This window comes from Natator depressus, chromosome 2, assembly GCF_965152275.1.
Source record: "Natator depressus isolate rNatDep1 chromosome 2, rNatDep2.hap1, whole genome shotgun sequence".
Taxonomy (NCBI): domain Eukaryota; kingdom Metazoa; phylum Chordata; order Testudines; family Cheloniidae; genus Natator; species Natator depressus.
In genome coordinates, this window is record NC_134235.1 from 56,568,998 (window position 1) to 56,589,831 (window position 20,834).

General features: G+C 38.6%; 1 protein-coding gene across 1 annotated transcript in view; it reads left to right on the forward strand.

Annotated features, from left to right (window-relative positions):
• TRPA1 (transient receptor potential cation channel subfamily A member 1) overlaps window positions 1–20,113 on the forward strand; it is a 60,446-nt gene extending 40,333 nt beyond the window's left edge. The window contains exons 17-27 of the mRNA XM_074943052.1: window positions 2,213–2,311; window positions 3,407–3,477; window positions 4,074–4,221; window positions 6,647–6,736; window positions 6,958–7,127; window positions 10,326–10,455; window positions 11,606–11,788; window positions 13,099–13,167; window positions 16,846–16,956; window positions 17,565–17,662; window positions 19,068–20,113. Coding sequence (XP_074799153.1) covers window positions 2,213–2,311; window positions 3,407–3,477; window positions 4,074–4,221; window positions 6,647–6,736; window positions 6,958–7,127; window positions 10,326–10,455; window positions 11,606–11,788; window positions 13,099–13,167; window positions 16,846–16,956; window positions 17,565–17,662; window positions 19,068–19,266 — 1,368 coding nt within the window. The 3' untranslated portion in view covers window positions 19,267–20,113. The remainder of the gene's footprint in view (window positions 1–2,212; window positions 2,312–3,406; window positions 3,478–4,073; window positions 4,222–6,646; window positions 6,737–6,957; window positions 7,128–10,325; window positions 10,456–11,605; window positions 11,789–13,098; window positions 13,168–16,845; window positions 16,957–17,564; window positions 17,663–19,067) is intronic.
• Window positions 20,114–20,834: the final 721 nt, after the last annotated feature.

The window sequence follows — 20,834 nt, forward strand, 5'->3', positions numbered from 1 at the left end:
AAACTTCTCTTTTGAGGTCAATAGATTGAGCTTTTTGAGTCTTGCTATAGGGCATGTTTTCTAATCGTCTAATTATTCTGTGACTCTTCCTGAAACCTCTCCAATTTATTAACATCTTTCTTTGAATTGTGGGCACCACAACTGGACACAGTATTCCAGCAGCAGTCACACCAGTGCCAAATACAAAGATAAAATAATCTCTCTACTATTACTTGAGATCCCCCTGTCTATGCATCCTAGGATTACATTAGCTCTTTTGGCCACAGAAAGCTTATGTTCAGCTGATTATCCACCATGACCCTCAAATCTTTTTCAGAATCACTGTTTCCCAGGATAGACCCCTCCATCCTATAAGCATGACTTCCATTCTTTGTTCTGATACATATACATTTCCATTTAGCCATATTAAAACATGTATTGTTTGCTTGCACTCCTTTTACCAAGGTACCCAGATCACCCTGAATCAGTGACTTCTCGTCTTCATTATGTACCACTCTCCCAATTTTTGTTTCATTGACATACTGTCTCAGTGATGATTTTATGTTTTCTTCCACATCATTGATAAAAAAATGTTTAATAGCATAGGGCCAAGAACTGATCCCTCCAGAACACCACTAGAAAAACACCCGCTCTGTGATGATTCCCCATTTACAATTACATTTTGAGATATAGCAGTTAGTCAGTTTTTAATCCATTCAATGTGTGCCATATTAATTTTATATCATTCTAGTTTTTAATCAGCATGCCATATGATACCAAGTGCAACGCCTTAGAGAAGGCTAAGGTAAATAGATTACGTCAACAATATTACCTTTATCAACCAAACTTGTAATCTCATCAAAAAATATATCAAGTTAGTTTGATAGGATCTATTTTCCATAAACTCATGTTGATATGCATTAATTACTATACCGTCCTTTAATTCTTTGTTACTTGAGTCCCTTATCAGCCACTCAGTTATCTTGCTTGGGATTGATGTAAGGCCTATAATTAACAGAGTAATCCTGTTTATCCTTTCTAAATATTGGCACAACAACATTCGCGTTCTTCCAGTCTTCCGGAACTTTTCCAGAGCTCCAAGACTGATTGAAAATCGGTATTGATGATCCAGCGAGCTCCTCAGCAAACTCTTTTAAAAGTCTTGGATGCAAGTTATCTGGACCTGCTGATTTTAAAATGTCTAACCTTAATAGCTGCTGTTTAACATCCTTCAGAGATACTAATGGAATGGAAGGAGTGTTATCACCATATTATGAGACTATATCATCTGTTTTTTCCCCAAAGACAGAACAGAAATGTTTATTGAACACTTCTGCCTTTTCTCTGTTGTTGTTGATAATTCTACCATTTCCATCTTGTAATGGACCAATGCAATTGTCAGGATTCTTTTTGTTCCTACTATATTTTAAAAAACTCTGCAGGCCATAGCTTTCTTCTTACGTCCTTTGGCTTCCCATATCAATTTTATACATTAATAACTTCTGATTTATATTAATTACTATCAACTTCCCCTTTCTTCCATTTGTTAGACATTAATTTTTATAAATGCCTTCACGTCCCCTGTAAACGAGGTTGTTATTTTAACAAGGATGTGCTTATTCCAAACCTGAAAATGGCTTCTGAATATAAATTGGCACATCTTATTATCACTTCCAAAATCTAAAAGAACAGACAGTCACCTTACAGATATCCAAGGAAGCAGGATATATTTTTAAGTCTTTGTTGCTTTTACAATTGTGCTAATTTTGGATTTATATTAAAACATCTCATGTAGATTTTCATTGGATTGTGTCCACAACATTAAGAGATCATTTGGAAAATTAATATAATACTATCAGGTTTCTTTCTTATATTACCTATATAACGTTTACCTTGTAGTCAATGCTAAAATAAAATAAAAATCTAGAACAATTATTTAAAATTATAATATTTTAGGGGAAATACTCTTTAAGAGTATTTTAAGATCCCATTTATTTTACTGATAGTGATGAAAATCCATAATAATCATAGCTGGTCGTATAGATTGCATAGTTTTACTGAGTGATTGATAAGTACAAAGTGTCCATGTTGATAGTTATTCTGCCACAACTGTCATATTTTTTCTGAAGAATATTTAATTTATTTTTTGTTTTGTTTGCTTTGATGTACCAAGACTGAACTGCTACATCAATATTGTCATAAACACACACTAATATGTGTATTTACTGTACAGATTGAATATAACTTCAGGTATCTCCAGTGTCCACTAATACTTAACAAAAAAGTAAAGGCAGATGAAGAAATTGTCTATGAACCGCTTACCACTCTAAATGTAAGTTCTGTTTTTTAACTATCAAAATATTGTACATTGGTATTGTTGGAGCTAAAGGTACGATTTTTTTCATTGTAAACCCTCTTTTCCAGGGGTTGTAACTCAGCAGTTTTAAAGCACATTGGGCTGAAACTTGAGCATTAATTTGCCAGTGGAAGTTCTTATAGTTTATATAATAAATATTTTAATCAGTTATTAGGTATAGATAGATGTTATGAACTTAAAAAGAAAAGGAGGACTTGTGGCACCTTAGAGACTAACAAATTTATTTGAGCATAAGCTTTCGTGAGCTACAGTTCACTTCATCTGATGCATTCAGTGGAAAATACAGTGGGGAGATTTATATACACAGAGAACTTGAAACAATGGGTGTTACCATACACACTGTAACAAGAGTGATCAGGTAAGGTGAGCTATTACCAGCAGGAGAGCGGGGGGGGGGGGAAGAAACCTTTTGTAGTGATAATCAAGGTGGGCCTGCACTTCAGATACTTTGAGAGGGTACAGTGTGTGTGGATGTGCATGTATCTAAGCAAACTCATCCTTCATCACTTGTGACCACATCCTGAAATGTAAACAGAGTTGCAGAAAAAGCATTTTTAAGGAGGGATTTGGCCAGGGTACAAGTGGCCATGATGTATTCACCATTTCCTTTCTTCACTTGCAGATTGCAAAATGTTTTATTGATCTAAAACAAATTCCAATGTTCTCACACAACATTAGCCTCAAAGAATATTGTGTTCTTTCCAATTCAATCATAATAAAATTAGATAAATAAGATCATTTCAAATGTACTGTACCTTTCAGTAGGCTAGAATTCATGTAAAGTACAGTGGGATCCTGATCTAACTGGGACCTGGGCCAAATGGGATAATAAAACATCTGGATAAACTGGAGAATGGATGATGGGACTCCCCACTGTCAGCTCCGGGTAGTCGGTGATTTGGCTGATATGGAGAGCCAGATAATTGAGGCTCAGATAAAGGGGGTTCTAGTGTACTGAAATAGGTAATCTAAACAATTGGTTTGTAACTGGGTCACTCAACTGAATTGGATATACTGTATGTTTGATACATTTGCTTACACATTTTGTAGGCTATGGTACGTCATAATCGCATGGAGCTTCTCAATCATCCTGTATGTAAAGAATATTTGCTCATGAAGTGGTATGTATCTGTTAATTGGACTGCCAAAAGAGATATTAGAGTAAATTGTATTTTTTAATCTCTTAATCAGATTTTCAATAAAATGGAATATACAAAGAAACCCATTGCTATAAAAATGTTTATATGTCCTATGGAAAAGATTTGTTACAAAGAAAGATAATTTTAACTGTAGAATTTAAGTCAGTTTCACTCCCATCCAGTCACCCTGATAAGAATATTTAAATATCTCAACCATTAGCAGATAAAATAAAAAGATTGCTTGAATGTTAGCAAAGATTCTTGCAGATTCTTTTGAACTTACAAGAGGCAGAAACTCACCCCCATCTATATTGGCACAAGTTTTATTTTCCGTTCCATTACAGAAAATCTGGTGTAACTTCATTAACTTCAAAGGAAACAAGAGCAGAGTTGGGCCCAGAGACCCTAAAGTCAGCCATTAAGCCTTTGTTCACCTTGAACTCCTGGCAAGGCCAGTCACTAAGAATATATATACAGTTGTAATTGCATGGTTGCAACCTTAAAGTGCATTTCCCCATGATCACAAAAGGACAATTGGAAATACAACCTCACAAATATAACCTTTTTTCGTCTTCCAGGATGGCCTATGGGTTCCGAGCACATATTATGAACCTCAGTGTGTATTCTCTTGGTCTCATTCCTCTGACTCTTCTGATCACCCGCATACGACCAGGAATATCTTCCAATGCAACAGAAACCCATCAAACAGGACCATTAGAGTATGAGGTACTATTTTTAATTAGTTACAATTTATCATTTTAAAACAGGGCAATATGATAATTGAAATGGTTTTCTAGAATTATTAGTCACTTTGCAACAATAAGGCATATAATTATAAAACATATACATCCAAACAATCTATTCTCATGCTGCTATTGTCCTGGAATGGGAAGTGGTAATTCCTGTATAAATTCCACAGTATTTTTCTCTATTTTTACTCATTTTCTGAAAATTTTACCTCTTGGGTACATTTTTTTTCCGGTTTCTGTCTCTGCCCTAAGGCAGAGTTTGAACAAAAGGGATTAAGCTGCTTTTTAGTATGAAGTGTCTGAAAAAATACACTTTCTGTCTTTTTCTTAAAAATAAAAAGCAGCAAAATGGGTAATGTCCAAAGTTGCAAGTTTGAAATCTGGCATGGATAGTGCTTTTGAATATTCCAGTGAACATTGGGTTTTACTTGGCCATGTTTTGTGTCTTTGACATTCACAGGCCACACAAGCACAGTACATTTTGCACTAAGCTCAAAAAAGTATGCAACTAAGAAGGGTTGTACTGTGCATGACTAACTCTGCTGTAGCTATAGTGAAAAATGTAGCGAAGGAATACTGTTAAGCCATTGCCTCAGTCTGTGTTCATCTTGTAAGGGGTTAAAGAAAGGCTCCTGCACATATTTCAAGGATTTTCAAGATTCTTTTTCAGGATTCTTCCCACAACCCCCAGGCACTTTGTAAATTGTAAAAGTGTTGAAGAAGGGCTGCTGTGCGACAATATTTATGATATCCTACTTGGGAAACAGAATGCTATTGCATATAAAAGACTTAATCAAAACACATACACACAAGTAAAGGTTGTGTACGCAACCGTAACTTTGTCATCTGCTTAACCCGGTATCCTCAATATTCTGTTGATATAGATGGGAATTCATTATTTATACAGCACCATGAGTCAGCATTGTGCTTTACACACAAATAAAAAGAAATAAGCTAATGGGCAGAGGAAACTAGAGAGAAGGATAGATGTTGATATACTGTGGTGAGATAAGAACCTGAAAACTGAAAAATAGCGTTGAAGTTTACAATAGCAATATCACACATATGCAACTTTAATGTTTGGTGTGGTGGTGGTGGTATTGATTCTTTTTCTTTTCAGGTTTCCAAGAACACTCAAACAATGATTTTAAAATACTGCATGTTTGTTGTCTTTTGTGATATCATGATGTTCAAAATGAATATTAAGGTGAATATAAATCAAAGAATGGAACAGAGAAAAGGGGAGAGGAAATCTAAATTATATTGCAATATCTCCTCCCCACAAAAACCCCAAAATATTGAAAATAATGTTAATTTCAGTGTGTCAGTTATATAAACATGGTTAATATAATTATAAATGATTAAATGTGCCTCGGCCCTAGGAGGAAAATCCACAACACACGGTGTACTGGCGAGATCAGTGACAAAAACATCCAGAAACAAGACATACAGTAACTCTGCATGTGACTTTGCAGTCAAGGCTTATGCATCTTGTGGAAATTGCTGGAATATGTGGCCAAGTTTTGCCCTCGCCTTGCCTTGCTTAAAACCATGCAGTAACTCTGAAGTCAAGATATGACCAGGTGTGAGCCAAGTACTTGAGGGAGCACAGTGTATGTGAGGCAGAGCTTGGCCTATGGTGTAGATTTAAAACTAATTTGTTCGTTTCAGATAATGGTTGACACACTGGCAAGGAGGTGAGAGCAGCTCTGCTGCTGGCATGTGAATGTGTCTGAGAAAAGATATGACTAAGACATAGTCTGAATTTATTTAGTGAGTATGAAATTCACCAGTGGTGTGGGGGTCAGTGTGAGGAATTCCATAGGAATTCCACTAATGTCTTTCATAGTGGCTGCATTGGGAGACATCAAGGGAGAGTAGCCAGTTAAGGGTGCCTGCACACCCTTTAAGTACCACGGAAAGGATCCCCTTGCTAGCTGTGAATACTGTAGGCAGCATGGAAGATCATAATGGTGCAGAGATGATGGGCCACAGGTTCAGTGATTACACACATCCAGTACAACACCCTGTGCAAGTGGTATAGATGGGCAGTGGCTACCATTTCAGCTCATAGGCTTGAATAGCCGCTCTAGGGAGGCTGCACAGCAGTCCTGGTCAAAGACTCTGAGTTGTAGGGCTGGATTTCACCTCTGCAACCCCTCCAGTATAGAGCCTCATTATCAGTATAGAGCCTCATTGTCTGAACTCAATGCAGGTGGAGTGGATTTCACCATAAATGTTAATAGAACATTTTTATTACTATTTTTAATGATATTCTCCTGGAAAATTTTGTCCTGTGAATTGTCAGACTTGTCAATGCAACATGAGTGTCCTAATTAGAATTTCAGCCAAAGTTTCTATTATATTTACCACTTTGTTGTCCTTTCTGGTTTCTGTTTCAGGATTCATACTTCATAAGAGTATGTATGTGTTTAGTTTTTACCATGAGTTTATTTGGAATCTGCAAAGAGATATTTCAGCTCTTTCAACAGGTATATGTATATAATTTTATCATACTCTATTTGTCTTAATAATTTTGTTTGATATTAAAAACACTGCTGGATTTTTCTTTTCTTATAAGTGAAATGCTAACTTAGGGTTATACTCAAGATACACTAAAACTTAAGAGGACAGAAAAATATTATCTAATTTATTATTTTTAATGGTTTCATACTTGTCAGTATGCTAATTTTTTCTCTCTTTCAAATCCTAGAAATTGAAGTACCTGTTGGATTACTCTAATCTATTAGACTGGATAATTTATACCTCAAGCATAATTTTTGTGTCTTCCTTATTTGTTAATATCCCAGCTCACCTGCAGTGGGAATGTGGAGCAATTTCTGTATATTTATCTTGGATGAACTTCTTGCTTTATCTTCAAAGGTAAAATTTAGGTCCTGATTCTCCAAACACTTAGAATACAAACATTTAATTCATTAGGAATAATTTCATGGGTAAAATTATAACACATGCATGGATTAGGCCTTTGCTCTGTTTCTGTTTTCCCTAAGGAATTTTGAATTGTGATTCATTGTTTTTCATAATGAAAACTTCAAAGCACATAACACCAATTGAAGAAATAATAGATAATGTGGCTAGCACTCTCCATGTCACTTTGTAAGAAAACAAAGGATCTTTAGGTTTTTTAGTGGCCTAAATACAAAATTGTTAAAATGTTATGTTGTATATCCTTTCAGCTTCAGAAAACAGGATTTTTTTTTTGCTATCATTTGAAAAATCTTAAAAAGAAAAAAGGTCTGAAGAGAAAGATTAGTTACGCCTAATAAAAGGCGTTATATCTTGTTTTGCATTATATCCAGAAGAAAGCAGCCTCCACTAGCCTAAGAAAGCCTGCCCTTTAGTTTTTACCTATGGAGACTGCCCCGCAACTGAGGAAAAGGTGGGTTTTTTTGTTTGTTTTTTACTCCAGAGCAGCTTTGTAGTATCATTTCATCGATTAAATGAAAAAACAAAAAATTTGCCACCCTCGTATTTGAACAAGGAGCTGGGATGGGTAAGATTTTTCCATGGCTGACTGATAGTCTATCAAGTACTAATATGGTCCTCATTACCATAGTCAGGGCCAACTCTACAGTTTTTGCCACCCCAAGCAGTGAAAAAAACTGCCCCGCGGTTGGCAAAAGGAAGAAGCTGCCACCGATTTGCCGCCGCGGCCGGCAAAGGGGAGAGGCTGCTGCCGAATTGCTGCCACTGCGGGTGGAACAGAGAGGCTGCCGCCGAATTGCTGCCATGGCCGAAGGAACTGCCACCCCTTTCTAACTGCCGCCCCAAGCACCTGCTTGGAACGCTGGTGCCTGGAGCTGGCCCTGACCATAGCGTCAGGATACCTCGTAATCGGTAGCATACTTACCCTCACAACATCCCTGTGAGCTATGGAAGTAGTTACATCTATTTAACTAATTGGGAACCCAAGACACGGAGCTATTAAGGGTATGTCTACTCTGCTTTATAAACCCAGGTCTGTGGGACATTGGCTTGTGGACTCAGTGTTTCCAAGCCTGTGTTTGAACAGTCACACTGCATTGTAAACCTGCGTTTACAATTGCTCAACCTGGGTCTCTCAGCTGTGCTAACATGGCCATACTGATCCGTGCAAATCTTCTGACTCAGGTCTACAGCTTGAGCTCTGTCCACACTGCAAAATGACAGGGCTTGGGGACCTGCGTCACAGGGGCACTTGTGCTCTGACCCATGCCCCCCCAGCAAGATCTCAGCGCCAGGCTCCTAGGTGCTTGCTGACCCAAGTCAGATTGATTTGTTGATGGATGGAAGGGGAGCTTGGGCTCAAACCTCAGTCAGAGCCTGGGTTTGATGTGCAGTGTATCCCCTAAGGGTACCTCTAGACTTTGAGCTGATGGTATACATTCGAGCTTGAGAAGATGTACCTGCGTTAGCATTGATCAAGTTAGCATGTTAAAAATACAATATAACTGCAGTGGTGGAAAGGAGTAGCAGCCCTAAGTACATAACCCATGTACTCAGGGCAGCTAGCCCTCCCATTGCTGCAGCTACACTCTATTTTTAGCATGCTAGCCCAATAAGAGCTAATGTAGGTACATTGCCTCCAACTGGAACTGATACCTTTAGTTTGAAGTGTAGACATACTCTAAGGGTCTACACTACAGCTGCAATTTTTTTTCACATTTATGTAGTTTAGTCCATCTCTTTGAGAGGCAGTAGCTAGGTAGACAGAAGAATTCTTCTGTCAACTTAACCGCAGCTACACAGGGATTAACTCTATCTAACTATCTTGCACAGCTTACAAATTTTTTCACAGCACTGAGCAACATGGTAAAGCAGGGACTTGAACCAGGGTCTCCTAAGTCTAAGGCTGATACCCTAACTGCTCGACCATCCTTCTTTGTCCTGGTGAAATGTTTCCTCTCCCCAAAGCACTTTTAGTTCTGTATGCCAGCAGAAACTTTTAGGTACCATTTACATCGATTTTCTAACCTAGTAGGCCTGACTCTTTTCTCAGTTACATCATTTTACCCTGGTATGACTCCTTTGCCTTCAATGGAGTTACTCCTGATATACACAACGTAAAACAGAAAAAGATTAGGTCCTCTATTCCTAAAACTGCTCCTCTGAACTAACGCATAATATATCATTAGAGAAACGCTAAAGTTGGGATTTTTCCATCTGCTATGGCCCTTTTATGCTGCTGCAGCGTGTCAAAGAGCTGTGAAAGCCCTAAATGTGGCTGGGGGAGGGAGTGGGAATTCACCCAGTACAAGCTTTCTATAAGGCATCTCTAGTGCCCTGTGAAAACCCCACTGTAATCCCTGGTGTTGGGGCAGCTTTGGGGGTGAGGCAGAGAGTGGGAGGGGAATATCACAGGCAGGAGGGGGCGGTGACTTGAGACATAGTGCTGCAGGGATTGTGGGTAGCACTTCTGTGCATAGGCCAGCTTGAAACAACTGTTACATAGGCAGCCCTCTGTAGCACAAAATCAGGAGGCTACAAAGGTGTCTTAAAGCCGTGGTAGCTTGCCCCTTGACGTCAACTGTGAGCTTTTTGCTGCAGCTTTTAGAGGTATAGCACATTTTATCCCTCGTTGCGAAAGAAGGAAGATCTTATAAATTGGACAGCTGGGTTATCTCATGGTACCAGCTCTCTTTGTTTCTAGTGGCTAAGTCACATTAAAAGACAGCTATAATAGATGGACTGGTTTTCTAATATTACTTTTACATGTAATCAGTTGCTGTACATGGTACAGGCATTCTTAGGCATTCTTAGATGGAAGAGGAGGTGGGATCATGAATGGGAGAGAAGCCCATGAGACAATCATGAGACAATCATCTTTCAATTAAAATGTGATGCACCATATTAAAAAATCTGAGAACCCCTCTTCTAAACTTGTAACAAACTGGACTTTTTCCACTTTTGTGTGCATGAAATTAGAAAAATGTACTGACCATTTAAAAATCTTTCCTAGAAGCAAAATGACAACCAGGCAGCTTGCATTAGGGTTGTGCTCTGCTTTACAGATATGGCAGGAAAAGTAACCTGTCATAGTATTTGATGGTGGTTAATTTTTACCTACAAACATTTTCTTAGATTTGAAAACTATGGAATCTACATTGTAATGTTCTGGGAAATTCTGAGGACTTTGATTCGGATTGCTGTTGTGTTCTTTTTCCTGATATTGGCCTTTGGACTCAGCTTCTTTGTCCTTCTGTGTTCACAGGTTAGATTAATGGCATAGTTATTTGTTGTCATTGTTAATAATCCTGTTTGTATGTTTCCTGTATTCAGATATTTGATAGATATAATTGATGAGGTACTTTAATAGTCTAAAATTAGGACAATTTATAATGTAGTGAAAAATAATTTCTATCTTTGAAAAAATGACATATCTATAATAATTCAGAAACCAATCCAAAAGGTGCTACTGTTGTTTTTCCCTATAAAAGAAAATATAGAAGGATAGATTGCCCCATAAGAACCCCAGAGTTGTTGGAGCTCTTCTTGAATAGATCTTCCCCAAGATTTAAAAAAAAATTGGACAAGAAGTTCTCTGGACCATTGGTGTTAATTTTTAATAAATGTTGGAATGCTGGGGAAGTTCCAGAGGACTGGAAGAGTACTAACAGGGTGCCAGTATTTAAAAAAGGAAAAAACCGAGATAACCTAGGTTACTGTATCTAGATAATTGTACCTTGACATTGATCTTAGGTAAAATAATGGAAAGGCTGACACTTGACTCAGTCAATTAAGAATTGAAGAATGGCAACATGATCAATACCAGTCAACAAGGTTGTATGGAAAATACTATAGGTCTTGTTAAATGAACTTGGAATCATTTTTGTATGAGATTATGTTTGGTTGATAAAGGGGTATGTGTTGATATAATATACTTAGACTTCTGTAAAGTATTTGACTTAGTGCCCTGTGCATCAGAGAAATTGTCAAATTCAACTGTCAGAAGCCCTTTTACAGTAGCGCAGATGGGAGCCCAATTTGTCCCTACATGAACATTGTAAATAAAAATAGAATAGGAGAGAATATCCTGATTCTGTGTCCCCTCATTTCTCTCCAGTCAGAAGTTAATCCACTCCAGAAGTGCATCACTCCAGTTTGAATCACTCGGTATGGTATTTAGGACAATAGTTTTTGCAAGGCTGAATAGTCAATGGGGTTGCACCAGTTTACACCAGCAGAAGATCTGGTCCACTCTATCTTTTATTTGTAAATTTTACAGATCTATGTGCAAGTTTTAAATACACCACAACCAATATTCATGAATTGAGAATCTGGAAGAAAAAAAAAAAAGAGGGGACATTACAGATTTTAAAAACGTACCTGTTTACATTGCCTGCCTTATTTCTTTTTTTCAGCAACATTACAAGACTCCGCTCCTTTCTGTAATGCAGACATTTGCTATGATGCTGGGAGATATTAATTATCATGAAGCTTTCCTTGATCCGCTGCTAAGTGATAATTTACCCTATCCATTCCTGAGTTATGCAGTTCTCATTGTCTTCACCTTGCTTATTCCAATTCTTCTTATGAACTTGCTGGTAAGTATTTCACATAGTAAAATATGGAGATTTGGGAACATAACTGTTTATACACATCATTATTGGATAGGATAATTTGTGTATATGCACGCTGATTTGCAGAAACCTTTGTTCATTAGTTAGCAACGTGACTTTTTTTTTTTTAAATAAGACATTGACGTGTTCCCTTTTGACTTTCTCTGGTTCTCTTTTCTCCATTCTTCCTTCATTTTACTACCTAAAACAAGTGTTTTTCTGCCATTGTTGCAGAACAAGTTTAAGTATTTATGTATTTAGAGCCAGATTGTGATGGCCCTTGTGCAACTGCAAAGTATAAGGTGGGCATGCAAGAATCCAGCCCCTTATGTTGCCCTCCCTCAATATTAGCCCCTATGCTCCATGGAGTCCAGAGACTACTGGTTCCTCCACCTCCCTTAGAAAGCAATGAACCTAAAAAGGGACAGGGAAGGAAGCAAGATCATGGCCCCACACCAGCTGACAGAGCAAGGGTGGCACATCATGGAGAGCAACCTTGTATCAGCCTAATGGCTGGAGCAGTTTGTGTCCCCTACCCATGTCCATGGAGAAGCCATAGCAGAGACTGTGCCTGTCTGAGGCATAATTTCTCCAGTGCTTCTCCTGAACTGATGTGGCTTAACGGTGCCGCCATCCAGGACATAAAAGCCAATATCTAGACCTAACTGTAGTAATTTACAGGTTGATGTTCTTAGAGCCATATTTAAACAAATTGCTTAAGCAAATCTCAGTGGGTTGTATTAAATAAATGAACCACTTATCCCCTTGGAAGTATTGTTGAACACTAAATGGTAGGACTGATGTAAATAAAAAGGATCAGCAAACTGGAACTGTAGCAAAGAGAGCGAGAGAGAGAAAATATTTTATGTATCATCTTTGCTTATGCCCTGTTAAACAACATGTTTGAGAAGAAATGATACAAAGATTTTTATTTTACAGGATGTTGGCCTGATCCTGCTTCAGTTGAAGTCAATGAAAGCAATAAAGGGCCTTAAAGAAGCTGTATTAGTTTTTGAACAGTTCTTAGAAGTAGTTAAAAAGAGCATCAGGTCTGCCAAATATAATTTGCTAAGAAAATGAAAATATAATTAAACAAACAGTTAACTTTCTTGATTATGGATTTTAGGCATGCACAAATCTTCTGTGTTTAGTGGGTAAAGTTCTGCTGATACAATATGATTTAGCAAAAGGCTTTTCAGATCATAATACCAGTGACGAATATAATTTAAACCACGCAATGTAAAAAATCAGGTAATTAAAAATACTTGTTTGATTCTATGTTGTTGTATTTTTAGATTGGTTTGGCTGTTGGAGACATTGCTGAGGTGCAAAAATATGCTGCACTGAAAAGGATTGCAATGCAGGTTCGTAGTGTATGTTAGGTTTTAGGGTGTAAGTAGAAGATATAATTGCTTAAACATCACCTTGAAAGAACTGGTTTATTTAGCATTAATATTATTGGTCTCTAGTGTCGTTTTTAATATAATTTTTATCACTATGGTAAACTTGTATTCAAATATCTCTGTAAGCTAGGTAGGTTGACAAGTGCATTCCATCCTAAATCCCAGCTTTTGGTCATTTGTATAACTATACAAAAATTCCTTATAGTATGAAATTTTTCATGCTTTTAGCTAAAAATAAATTGTTAAAGTAAGTTTGAACAGTCAGTTCAGCCAATTTTAGTTATGTGAGCATAAAAGCCAAAAACAGTATGTGTAATTTTGGGGATTTATTGCTTTCCCTTTGAAGGGGAGAATCTATTTAGCCTAAAAATGATCAAGATTCATGAAAATGTGAAGGATACCAGATCCACTGCAACATATTAGAGGCTCACTCAGTTGGGCAGAGGCTATGTATTGAAACGTGTTATATGGTAGCCAATGACAGTAATTAAGGAACTTAATTCAAAGGTATTTAGGTGCCTAAAGATGCAGCTGGTGGGGTATTCAAAAGTATATGAGCACCCAACTCATTTATGCACTTCTGGAAACCTGATTATGAACCTATCTGCATTTATGGTGCCCCAAATCCTTTAAAAATCTAGGCCTTGGGGCTTGCTTACTGGAGTAAGGCAGCTTAGGTGACATGACTTTGTAATGTTTTCACTTAAGAAATCTGCAGGTCTGCTGCTTGGAGTTCTATACACACATTTATTTAGAACTCAGCCCACCTACCTGTAGGTTGTATGACCACTAGACTTCCATGAGTGGAAACGTGAAGAATATGCAATTGTCAAATAAGAAATAAAGGTTACTTATCATTAATTATAGTTCTTAGAATGTATTGCTTCTGCATCCTCACACTACCTTGGAGTTCTACTTCTCTAGGGCTCCAAAGTTTGGTGGAAGGAACCGAGGTGATTGGGAGCGTACAGCTGTTTTGTAGTTCCAGCTTTGAACGTTCAGGAACTCAATGTCAAGAGGGGGTGCATATGTGGCCCTGGTTTGCACTGCTTTCTAGAACGTTCCCAGAGCTTCACAATGCTGCAGCATATATCCCAGAAGTGTGCAGAGGCAATACACTCAAAGAACTACACTTACTGGTGAGTAACCTTTCTCTTCTGATGCTCACAAAACTCACAATTAGCTGAACTGACTATGTTCAAACTTCTTTTAAAAATTTGCTTTTAGCTTACGGAATGAGAAATTTCATCTCAAAAGGAATTTCTTTTGCTAGAGATACAAATGACTGAAAGCAGGGGTTTGGGATGGAATACAGAGGCAATTCTTGAAGAAGAAATGCATGTTTTGCACTTATTTAATTATTGGTTGGTGTGACGGAGTGTGCGCCCCACACCAGCTCTGATAGGGATAATGAAGGTCTAAGAGGCCAATTAGTTCACTTTGCATCACCTGAAAAAAGGAGGGCCGAGGTTAATTGAGAGTGAAGCCCAGATGGGGAATGGCAGGGCCAGCACTATAAAACCACGAGGCTGAAAGCAGCAGAGGGCTGCAGGGAAAGGAGTCTGCAGTTGCTTCCTGGGAGGAAGTCGGCCTCCAGGAGCAAAGAGGAAGTCCAGTGGGAGAGCAAGCCCTGGGATCCTGTACTGGATTAAGGAGTCTGGTAAGAGGCCAGGAGGGGTGAAGTAGCCACAGGAGTTGAGTAGGCTCCAGTGGTAAACCCAGAACCAGGAAAGAGAAGATAAGGAGTAACCTGACTCCAGAGAGAGCGAGACCACAGATGAGAAACTGAAGGATGGGGCATCAGACTGGTTGAATGCTATTCCCCAGGCATGGTCACTAGGAGTCATCCAGGTGGCTATCAGAAAACTCAAATATCTGTGTTTTGAAACTTCAAATGACCTATGTGATCTTTTCCATGTTTGACAAATACATGAAATACCAATGCTATGAATAATGGAAATGAGCTGATCTAGTATTTCATGTTTAATGAAATAAGTATACATGTTCAGTATTTCCTTAACAGTTTCAATGGATGGAGGGTGTAGTAGAGTCCTCAAAGGGCCAGAACCCAGTTTGCAGTCTCTCACCTCCCAGCAGCAAGGACTTTCCATCCAGTTCTTAACTCTTGTATGTGGCTTATCCTTGCCTCAGCATTTTCAACATCCTTAGTCTCTCATTACTTGAGGGAGTGGGGGAATGAGATTTATGCCCCTCCTGCAACAAGAGCAGTTGGCAGGGAATCCTGGGCCCTACCACTCCACCAGGCTCAGACCCATGGCCCTATAAAATGTGGGACAATTTGGAGTGCCGTAGAGCTTGCCTCCCTAAGTCACTTCCTACCATCCATCTCCCCCAAAGTCTCCAAGTTAAATATAAGATAGCAAAAGAAAAGACAACTTCAGCCCCAGCTCAGCAGGTAGTCCTCTTCCTCACAGAAAGGCTTCTTTAGTGCCCTTGTTCAGGAGCCCTCAGGGTAGGTCTGTCTTCTCGCCAGCCTCTTCCCTTCTGAGCTGAGTGGCTCCCTTTTAAGCTTCCTCTCAAGCTGCAGCATGTGCTGCAGGCAGGCTACCTGGGTCCAGTATTGTCCATTAACACCTGTGGGCACAAGATGGAGTTTGTACACCCCATCACAGAGGGATTCATCACTCAGCAGCAGCAGTGTAAAAAGGCCAGTGGAGCGCTGAATCAAGCCAGCGGAGAATTCCTACTGGAACCGGTTTTACACAAGGCAGCTTAGGCTACCCTACAGCGGCCCTACCATAGACCCATGCCCCCTGCACGTCAGGGCATCATAATACCCACTCCGACTGCTGAATTGTCTCAGATCCTACCACAGAGACAAGAACCCAACCATCATCCTATTGCAGAATCTCTCCTAATTTCTCCTGTTATTACTAATCCTATTAATAGTCCTGCAAACCCAACCTCTTCAAGTGATGGAAATCCTCTCTGATCTAACCTTCTGACAACTGCACGATCCTCCCCAAATCCCACTGAAACCCTCAATACCAGTCTCTCTATCTCAGCTGCTTACATAGCCCTCATCAGCAGAGTATCTGAGAGCCTCATAATTATTGATGTATTTACTCTTACAATACTGCTGAAAAGCAAGGAATTACTAGTATTCCTATTCTGCTGATGGAGAGCGGAGGCACAGAGACAGTATGTGACTGGCCAAGGTCACACATTATCTCTATGGTAGAGCAGGACATTCAAGTCTCTGAAGTCTGCATCCAGAGCCTTAAGCACAAAGCCACCCATCCTGAGCTCTGAGACTGAGCTTTACAAACCATGCTGGACTCCAGATGTTTCCCAGCCCACCCAGCATCCACTAAACAAGTGTCTCCAGTGACTTTTTGTGTTCTTTCTCTATAAATATTTTACATTTGCATTATCTTGCTATGACTAACTCATGACTTCTCCTCTTTTTGGCCATAACAACCAGACTTACATATTATACATTGGATGAAGGTCTACATTTCAAAACAATGAAGCAAATGGGTTTTTTTAACCTATTACCAGAATGTAGGACATTGGTGAGATGAAGGGCATTTACATCATCCGAATCATGTATTTTGATCTAAAGAGAATTGTGTTATGCTATGTTAATTACTACTCTAAATGCAAAAATATGTTTAGGTCAATCTTCACACAAATTTAGAGAAGAAGCTGCCATATTGGTTCCTAAGTCGGGTGGACCAGGAATCAATCACTGTGTATCCTAATAGGCCAAGATACTGTGGATTTATGGTAAGTTGATGTATCCTAGAGTAAAATGCTGACAAACACTTGGGGCTCTGTTTTTCACGGACTGAAGTCAATAGGAATGTTGTCATTAATTTTTCTGTGTGCAGGAGTGGGACCAGAAGATACAATGTTGCCCTCATTAAAGTTAATGGCAAAATCTTCCATTGACATCACTGGGCACAGGATTAGGCCTCAAACTATCCACAACAAAAATAACATAACTTTGAAGAAACAAGTTGTAATTAAGCAACTATAGTTGGTCATGAGTTTTCAAGGAAGTATAACCATGTGAGAAGCTTGGCAGAGAAAGTCAAAGAAATATGAGATAAACTAATATAGTACAAACAAGGGTAATAGTTTAATGACCTGCAGCACAGAATATTTTTTTCCAGACTTTGAGGGAACATGTTATTTTGCTGACAAAGTGAATCTAGCTGTTTTCAGGCCAAATACATTTTCTAAACCAAAGTTATAAGGGTGCTAAAATATAGCTTTATGATAGAAGCTGCAACCTTCACTCTAGGGAGGAGAAATTGCTGCATTTATCTCCCTAGGGTTTTGTGCATCACTGTAATGTCTGAGTTGTAATGTCTAAACAATTTCTTGTTTAGAGCGTGTTCAATTATTGCTTTGGTTTTGAAGACTCTGTCACAGATGCTCAGAGTGCTGACACAACTTTAGAACTGGAAATTTTGAAGCAGAAATACAGGTATTTAATTTTTTTGTTTTATTTCTGCACTAATAAGCAGAATCAGCATTGCGAATATATTTTCAGTTAATGCCAGTGTCATAGCACTTAGTGTTGTACTCATAAAGTGAAATTAAATCTATCTAAGGTACTCAGATGGCCCTCATCACATAATATCTGAATATTTCACAATATTTAATGTATTAGATGCACAACAGCCTTGTGAGGTAGTGAAGTCTTATTGTCCTCATTTAACAGATGAAGAACTATGGCACAGAGACACTAAGGTCCAGATTTTTAAATATATTTAGGTGTTGCTGCATTCAGCGTTGTAACCCATAACTGATTTAGGAGCCTAAATCTTATTAAAAAAATTTGGGCCTAAATGACTTGCCAAAGGTCACACCGGACATCTGTGACAGAGCAGGGACTTGAACACAGGTCTTCCATGTTCTAGGCCAGTGATAGATCTCAGTGGTTCAGGAGCCAAATTAGCGATCAACATTGCCCAAAAGAGCCACAGAAGTGTGAATTCATTGTTTCATTTACCATATACTTGGTCAGTCATTTTGCTGTATGTATGTGTGTGTGTATATATATATAATTCTCACAGCAAAATGACTAACCAAGTATTCTACAATTGATTAATAACGTAGTAAAAGGATCCTGATCGGTTAATAATTAAATCTGAGTGTTTTAATATCATGTGCTGCAAAGAGCCACAGGCGACGCATTGAGGAGCCCCTTGCAATTCCCAAGCCTCAGTCTGAGTATCATTGTTCTACCACTGGACCACCACTGGAGTTTTCAAAACACTCATTCAATAACTCATGGGAGACAGTTTCTGGGGATGGTTTCCATTTCTGTAATTAATTTCTTTTGTAAAAGATAACAAAAAGATGTACATGTCAAATTGCATTCTATAGGACTAATACTAAATCCTCAGCAATGTCAGTAGTCCCTTTGGGCCAGATTTAGTTAGGCAGGTGCCAAAGCACTTTTGAAAATCCTCTAGACACCAGTCTGCCTCTTTAGGCACCTAAATACTTTTAAAAATCTGGCCCTTTTTACGTCAGTGGGACTTTACAAATGAGTAACTATTGTGGATAGAAAGGGTTTTGCAGGATCATGCCCTGCAAGTGATAATTCTACTTCATGCCCTGCTCTTATATTTAAAATGTATAGTTATATATCACTTTTCTTAAGGACCATGCAGCTCATTTTCCAACCCAATATTCCTGAAATGGGGGAAGCACCATGGCATGAGATATTAAATATACTCTAGGGAACTTTTTTTTTTCTTGGCAGAGGAGTGAACTTGATGATCTAATAGGTTTTTTGCATCTTTAATGTTCATGATTCTATGAAATCTGCTGTAAAACTAGATTTTAAAATTTTCTCTATGTATATACTTATTTTGTTTTAGGCTTAAGGATATGTCAACGCTCTTGGAAAAACAGCATGAGCTCATTAAACTGATCATACAAAAAATGGAGATAGTATCAGAGGCTGAGGATGAAGACAGTAATGATTTATTTCAGCATAAGTTTAGGAAACAGCAGTTAGAACGAATGAACAGTAAATGGGATACTGTGTTAAAAGCTGTAAAATCAAAATGTCCCTAGCTCTAGCACAGCTGAAAATGACAACTCTTTCTGAACATGACTGTCACATCATATATTATCTGTAAAATTGCTTTACTTTAGGGTCTCATCTCCTCTAATGCCCATGTGTAATGTTAGTGGTACTCACATCATGTACACAAGTATAGAACAGGTTCCTAATTAGGGTTTACAAGAAATACAGTAAACCTCTTAGCTCTGTATTTACTGACTTGTTCTGCTGTTATGAACATCTTTTTTTCATGGATTCAAAGTATATTAATTCCTATAATAACCTGACTTTTTGGGGAAAATGAGGAAGGGAATCACTTCATGTCAAAAATCATTTAATATAAAACAAGAAGCTGAGCCAGACTGATTTCATTGGGAGTTTTGACTGAGTAAGGACTGCAGGATCAGGCCCTGAAAGGTACAAAATAAACGTAAGATTGTGAAGCTGTTGTGCAACTGAAAGGCCAGATTCTGCCATCAGATAAGTACATCCTAAAATACAAATAGCAGAATGCAGAATTTAGTTCTGTCAGTCACTTTGAACTATTGTCCTTTATACGTAGTGTGTTTAAGTTTCAGTGTAGACAAACCTGGCATGGTGCTTTCCAGCGCAGGTGAACAGACACACGCTACTGCTGCTCCAGCTAGTGTGCTAGAAATAGCAGTGTGGCTGTGGCACCATGAGTGGTGGTTCAGGATAGCCAACCGAGTCCAAACCTGCCCAACCCACTGGGTACATATCCAAAGCCTCCCAGAGCTAGCATGTATGTATTTACCTGTGCTGGGAAGCATGGTCCCAGCTGCATTGTAGACATACCTTTACTCTGGGTTCTACCATAAGAACTCATCTTTTAGCTTAATCTGCATTTTGGGTCTTATTTATTTACAGAATGTAAAATGCATATGTGCAATAAAATAATATACATGTATGTATGCCATAAACATTAATTAAACTGCACTGTTGAAATGCTGCAATGTATTTTCTGTTTCAGAAATGGTAACAATAAACTGCTTATGTCTGTATTTGGTTGTCACCATTAGTGCTCTGCCTTTGTGTTCAGACATATTTTACTTTTAGCCTTTGCACATCATTTTACTCATTCTCTAAAGAATACCTTATTATTCAGGTAATGGTAAATTAAGTACTGGGAATGATGTCATACTATGTAGAACCTCACTAATCTACACAAAAGGCGAGGACCCTCAGGGCAAGTTAATGGCATTTGTGCTTTAAAACTGCCTAGAGTGAGGTAGCATAGATAACACCACACTATGATTTCAGTGAGGATATCACCTCACTCAACATCTCTAACCCAAAACTGGCTATAGTCCAGAGCTGGAGCTAGTTAGTATCTGCTCATCTTCATACTCCCTGACACTGCTGCTGAATGAGAACAGGGAAAGAAACAGGCTCTCTCTGTTCTCACAGCTATTCTGCTGGGACTACCAAAGGTGAAGTGCAGTCAGCTGCTGGATTGCTGATGATTCCTGGATTCCTATGGGAGAACAGGAAGGCTCAGGAAGGCCACTGTGCCTCTGCCCTTCAATGCAACTCTTACTGGCTCAGTAAGAGTTGCATT